The sequence below is a fragment of the Triticum dicoccoides genome, chromosome 7B (genome assembly GCF_002162155.2).
Source record: "Triticum dicoccoides isolate Atlit2015 ecotype Zavitan chromosome 7B, WEW_v2.0, whole genome shotgun sequence".
NCBI lineage: Eukaryota > Viridiplantae > Streptophyta > Magnoliopsida > Poales > Poaceae > Triticum > Triticum dicoccoides.
The window spans coordinates 5,434,804-5,441,773 of record NC_041393.1 but is presented as its reverse complement, the minus strand read 5'-3'; the positions used below and the strand labels follow the sequence as shown (position 1 = coordinate 5,441,773).

Genomic DNA, 6,970 nt, shown 5'->3' with positions numbered 1-6,970 from the left:
AGTATGTCTATACATCACGATAATTCATCCTAGAGCCCGGGCTCAGCTGCTCTCGGTCAGCAAAAAATTCAAAAAAAATACTAGAAAAATTCAAATATTCCATTTTTTTGTGTGGTAGATAATTAGATGCATGAGGTCCGCTGCAAAAATCAACTCGTTTGGACATTTGAGTAGGTCTAGGCAAAAAAGACAAATTGGGTCAAAACAGTTCATCAACAGTAAACTTTTTTAGAGACCCCGGTTTTGTCTTTTTTGCACAGACTTGCTCACATGTCCAAACGAGTTGATTTTTGCAGCGAACCTCACGCATCTAATTATCTATCACACACAAAAAATGATTTTTTTTTGAATTTTTTTGTATTTGTTTTGATTTTTTCCGTGAGCAGGGGTGCTGCTGAGCCCGGGTGCAGATTCGCCGCACTCTATACATCACCACTATTGAGACACTAGGAAGGGCCTAAATAGCCATGTAAATACATCACCGGTATTGAGGTAACTTCAAGGGTCAGTCACTAGTGGTGTCTGCTATATAGCATATATGTAACTTAATGCTTACGCATGTACACAAGTGACAAATACTTGATGGTTGACCCACGTAGAACTAAAATTATATGTGACAACTTTGATATTGAGATATACTCCATTTGTCCCAAAATAAGTGTCTCAACTTTCTACTACCTCTAATATAAATTTGTACTAAGCTGAAGACATTTATTTTGAGACAGAGGGAGTAGTTTCAAAGCTCTTGTCGAGACATTGACGACATATATAATGGACTACTTAATAAAAAATGAGGGATGTGAGCAACATGTCACTGTAGGGTCGATCACCTGAGTCAGGTACCAGCAAGAAAACGTGAAGCTGCTGCCTGCCAAGAATATTGTTCCTCTTAGTTGATTTCCCGCAACCTTAGTCGTCAATTCTCTGTGGTGGTGCTCTAGGATGGGATCCCAAAGATGCAATATCTTGCCCTTGTAAAGACTGATGAGCATAGTGCCTCCAATAGAGAGCATAATGCCTACGATCTTCAGTGATCCAACTATGCTCCGGATTTGCAACGTCTCCATTCTAATGTATTTAGGCATACCACATATGTTTGTCAGAAATAAGAGAGAACCATATGTATTATTTTTTAAGATATAGAATATTGTTATTAATTACTAGTTAGAACACTCCAGCCATTTTGGTTTTAAACTCACATTCTTTTATCAGATACAATAGTTGTTTTTGGGCACGGTAAATTAAATCCAAAATTTATTGCAAATGCATGAATAACGTAAAGAAATTTCGTACCTCAAGATGAGCGAGAGGATGAAGGTTAACAACGGACTTATATTCATAAAGATGGCGGCATAAGATGGTGTTGTATCGCGGAGGCCATAGTAGTATAGGCTCATTGGCATTGTGTACCTACATATCATCACTTGAATTACTTCATCGGACCTAATGTATACACAATTGGACCTCTAATCAGCTACTCCACCCGTTCAAAAAGTTGAATACCTAGGTTTGTTCTAAGTCAAATTCTAAATTTTGACGAAGTCTATACAAAACTATGCTAAGATATACTATAACAAATATACATCGTATGAAAAATATATATAACAAAGAATCCAATGGAACTAATTTGATGTTTTTCATAGATTTGGTCAAACCTACACAAGTTTGATTCAGGACAAATGGATAACTTAAATTAATATGAAAATGGATGGACTATGCATTAGCTTATAAGGTAATGATATTTTCGACGTAGACCCCTAAAACAAACACACTATTTATCTGAGTGAATTGCAGAAAACCACCACATTACAGCGTAGATTTGTAGAAAACACTCTTCTACAAAATTGTTGCAGAAAACACTGATTTCGGACTTAATCTTTTGCAAAAAGCATTGATCTATATGTTTGGGCGTTTTAACCTCGTTTATGACAAGTGAGGCCAGCTTTGATGACATGCGTAACTGTTGGTCCCAGACGGCGCTAGACACGGTGTGATATGAATTTACCAAATAGTCCCTGGTATTACAGAGACACCCTTCTATCAGAAATAAAAAATGCAATCAGGCCCTTGCCATGCCAAGCTCGACCCGCCTTGATGGGGGGGGGGGGAGGGACGAGGCGTGGCAGAGACTGGGCCCGCCGGATCCTGGCGCAGGCCGTCCTTGGACGTGGGTTGCGGAGGCGGGGAACAGCGGATCCTGGCGCCAGCCGGCCTTGGACGTGGGTTGTGGAGGCGGGGAACATCCTGCCGGAACTGGCATATGGTGGCACTGGACGTGGGTGGCAGCGATAGGAGGTAGTCTGGTCGGCGCGCTAGAGGCAGAGTGGTGGTCGGGGCAGCTGCTCCAGCTAGGCCACCCGGACCGCGCGCTACTCCGCGGCGAGCAGGTCAACCTGGAGCGGCAGGAGGCGATGACGGTGCTCGTCTACGCGGCCGCCCGGCGCGGCGACTTGCCGGAGCAGACGTAAGCGCCCTGCTCGCCGCCAAGTTCGGCAGGGGCTTCGCGTCCACCGCCGCCGAGCGGGTTGCGCGCTGCGCCTCGGGCTCAACCTCTGGCGCCCTTGCTCGACGTTCGCTCCAGGAAGAGCAGGCTCGGCTGCGCCTTGAGGATGCGCTTGCGCCGCGGCCGTGCTCTCTGCTCCTTGGGCAGCCCAAATTCATGGAGGGAGTTGATTGCTTTTTGCTTTTGGATTGAAGGGTGTCTCCGTAAAATTATGGGGACTGTTTTGTATATCTAGATAATCCCTCGTCTAACACCGTCTACTGCGAAACGTTACGCCATGTCATCAAATATGGGACCCATATGTCATAATCATGGTTAAAATGGCCTAAGCGATCGATCAGTGTTTTTTTTTGCAAAAGATTAGGCCGAGAATCAGTATTTTCTGCGATAATTTTATAGGAAAGTCTTTTTTGCAAACCTACACTATAATGTGGTGATTTTCTGCAATTCACTCTATTTATCTGTAGACTGATTCGGATTGGTTTGCGCACATGGATACAAGAGTCGCCAATTCAATACTATAGCTCGAATGTTCGCTTTTATCTAATTAAAATTTAAAAAGTCCAACATGGCTTCTGTCATTGCTGCGCCGACTTTCGCCATCCATCGTTGTCTTCCGCCATGCATGCCAAATTTGATGTTTTGACCCTTTTACGAAAGTTGAGCCAAATTTGACCAGAGTTCGAAAACAGATCAGGATCTGACCCTTTTATTACCGCCAAACCGATGGCGGCAGGGTATACCGGCCTACCGCCGGGACCCATGGCGGTAGGCAACTTATCCACGTTAGTGCAGTATAGCTCTACCGCCAAATAGGCTGGCGGCAACCTGTGCAACCCTGCCGCCAAGGTACCGATGGTAGGTGAGTACATGCACTGTATTTCATAGTTAGAAATTATTTGCGGTAGGGCAAGCATCCAAGGGCCTCATCGGTAGGTTGTTATACCGTACCGTCATCGACTCTGGTGGTAGGAAAAAGTCATATCCCGAAAGAAATTAAACCAGGATCAGATCTGGCTAAATTTTCATAAAAGAGTCAAAACACCAAAATTAGCCCCAAGAAGCAGCTTTTGTCATGCACACACATGAGCTTCCGCCATGCGCAATACAGTTGTCCGTCCAGCCGCATTTGTATGGTATCGTGGTGACCTTTTATTGGCCAGCCGGACGTGCCGCAAACATCCTCTAGGTTTGTAGTGAATTTGCCAGAATTCGGACATCTGGACGCATGTGCGGATATTTACGTGTCTACGTTGCAGAAATCCCCCTATAATTTTGTTAATAAACCCACAATCCATCTAAAAAATAACATTATTTCTTTGGCAGAATCAAATATTTTTAAAAATATCAATATCTTTTAAACCCTAACTACAATTTTGGTATGTTATATATAAAAATTTGATTAGAAAAAGATGTATAATCTACACACGAGGTTGTTTTACCGGTAAAAAAAAATTGAAATGCTATTTAGGGTGCAATTTTTTTTTGCGAGATAATTCTTGTATTACTCAAAAATCAAGTGTTACAATCACAACGAACAATATCAATGACTTCCTCTGGACCTGATCCAAGCCATACCTAGCGCATGATTCGTCTTTCATTCGTACCAGTGTACATCTAGATTAGGAATCAATCCTCAGTAAACAAGATTGGAGACGAAAGAAACCATCTGTAATCACGCATGCACGCCTTGGCAAAACCTCACAGGGAAAAGAAAAGTTATCTTATCTTATGCAAAGGGATAGACATTTTATGATTGACCACATTCAAACGCGTTGTGATTCTGTGCGCACTGAGACTACCGTTGGCGAGGGTGGGAAGAAGGATAAACGGCAACACAGATAGAATGTATGTGGACCTATTGAAATCTTGAGTCGTGATTATTAGGTTATATATAGGCGTACAGGTGACGTACCCGATCAAGGCATTGAGGAAGATCCATCCAGTGGCGTGCCAATCCATCTCCCTCCACTTACCCCTACACAGAAACGGAATTCACAACTACTTAGCGGGGACGGAGACGATCTGGATTTTGAATCTAAAGATAATTAATCAAGCCCCCGCAATGAAAAGAAGGTAAGTAATCAAGAGGAGACACCTTTCATAGCCGAGCGCGAAGGGGACGACGAATGCGGCTCCGAGGAGGCCGCGGTAGGCGAGGAGCGCAAAGATGAACATGCCGCCGGCGATGGACACCTTGGACAGCACGATCATCCCCGCCATGAACAGCTGCACCAGCACCATCGATGCCGGCAGCCCCCACTCCCGTCCCGCCTTCGCCTCCGGAGCGCCCGCCCTGATGTCCATGGATCGCGCACGATCGATCTTCGCAGCTGGCCGGCTACCAGCTCCCTGGTGTATGGACTACTGGACAGGGCTAACCTACCTTGCACTCTTGCTAGAACGGAGGGGCACGTAGGTGGTGCAGGCAAGCACTTGACTGGAAGCTGAAACCTTGCTAACACAATACATAAATATACTCAAGTCCGGCATGATCAGAAGGAAACCTCCGTGTCTGGTTGTGATAAACGAGTTTCTGTTTGATTTTTCGTGCCAGCGTCAACCCTCGTGGTGATGAACCTGCCACGCAACCATCAAGGAGTACTATATTGTCATTGAAAGGTGCTATAAAGTAGTAGCGGAAAACGTGCTCCCGTGTATCACTATGTAGAGAATCTTTATTAAAAAAATGTATGTGGAGAATCAGGAAAGGATCAGGAGCTGTGATTTATTGTAATCATATTGTATTTGTGTGTGTGATGATGATCCTAACTAACTAACGTTTGGTTCAGAATATCGTATGATCACACTACACCTACCAATATGTATATCCAGGGGCGGCGTCAGGCCCCAGGAAGAAAGGGTCATGGCCTGGGGCGTGGCTGCTTACTCCTTTGTTGACTGTACCCACTGTACATTACTGTAGCTCTTTCTTTTGCGCGGAAAACTATTGTATTACGTACTCAAGTAGCCAAGCTACTCTCCAGATTACATGGTTCGACAACTATATCAGACCCTCAACCCACCATACAACGGTTCGGCCACTAGTTCTACTATAACTAGCCAAGAATGACAAATGAGATTATTATGTCGACGAACATGAAGTAATACAAGTTCCTTTTTTCTAAAAAAAAATGTGTAATACAAGTGATTCTAGCTCAGCTGTTGTGTATATCCACTTTTTTCTAGAATTAGAGCCTTTACAATACGTCTAATCAAAACTGAAAATTCAATGCCAAAAACATGCTCTCAAAAAGTTAAACTCCCAAGAATTTTGGGCACTAAGAAGGGCACCAAGTATAATCTAATATGTACCCAAAAGTTAACACTCAATAATGCACGGCCCACTCACCACCAGTCGCTGAATTACGGGATACACAATATCCTCGTACCACTTCCCTTCGCCTAGACCCACGCTTCAGTCAAACCGTGGATGATTTTGAGCTTTAGCCCAAAAGTAGCACTAATAGTAAACAGGGCTTCGGTCCAGGCCTGAAGAGGGCATTAATCCCAGTTCTCCTATGAACCGGAATCAATGGGCGCATTAGTCCCGGTTCATGGGGCCAGACGGCGGCCGGGCCTCGGGGGCCATTGATCCTAGTCCGTGTGATCCTTTTGGTCCTGGTTCCAGACACGAACCGGAACCAATGAGCCTCTCTCCTGGCCCACAACTTTTAGTCCCGGTTTGTGTCTACAACCGGGACCAAATGTGTTCCTTTAGTCCTGGTTTTAGTCACAAATCGAGACTAAAGAGAGGCCTATATATACCTTCTGGGTTTTTTGGCCGGCCGTAGGAGAGCTTTGTGGTGCTCTTTTTTAGTTACAAATCGATTTCTTCCGACCAACCATCAACGTCGAAAAAAGGCAAGCATTTGAAAGGCGAGGCAGATCACCGGAAAAAGCCCGACGTCCACACTGGTGATCACATACTTGCTATGGTCAATGATTTATAAGTAATCTTTGGAAAAGGTCCCGTCGAACTATCTGTTTCGAATGACGCTAAGGGACGCGCACCCATGTGGAAGAAGAAATCTATGTTTTGGGACCTACCCTACTGGAAAGACCTAGAGGTCCGCTCAGCAATCGACGTGATGCACGTGACGACGAATCTTTGCGTGAACCTGCTAGGCTTCTTGGGCGTGTATGGGAAGACAAAAGATACATCGGAGGCACGGGAGGACCAGCAACATGTGCGCGAAAAAAACGGCATTGCATCCAAAGCAGTATGAAGGTCTTGCCAGCTACACTCTTACCAAAGAAGAGAAGGAAATCTTTTTTTGAATGCCTGCTCAGTATGAAGGTCCCATCTGGCTTCTCGTCAAATATAAAGGGAATAATAACTATGGCAGAGAAAAAGTTTCAGAACCTAAAGTCTCATGACTGCCACGTAATTATGATGCAACTGCTTCCGGTTGCATTGAGGGGGCTTTTACCGGAAAACGTTCGATTAGCCATTGTGAAGCTATG

At 44.5% G+C, this 6,970-nt stretch overlaps 1 protein-coding gene across 2 annotated transcripts in view; it reads right to left on the bottom strand.

Annotated features, from left to right (window-relative positions):
• The window catches only part of LOC119340228 (WAT1-related protein At5g64700-like), a 7,424-nt gene extending 2,507 nt beyond the window's left edge, over window positions 1-4,917 (bottom strand). For both annotated transcript variants that reach the window (XM_037612124.1, XM_037612125.1), the window contains exons 1-4: window positions 4,602-4,917; window positions 4,419-4,481; window positions 1,294-1,410; window positions 831-1,068 (exon numbers count right to left, since the gene is read on the bottom strand). In XM_037612124.1, coding sequence (XP_037468021.1) covers window positions 831-1,068; window positions 1,294-1,410; window positions 4,419-4,481; window positions 4,602-4,810 — 627 coding nt within the window. In that variant the 5' untranslated portion in view covers window positions 4,811-4,917. The remainder of the gene's footprint in view (window positions 1-830; window positions 1,069-1,293; window positions 1,411-4,418; window positions 4,482-4,601) is intronic.
• Between the last annotated feature and the right edge of the window lie 2,053 nt (window positions 4,918-6,970).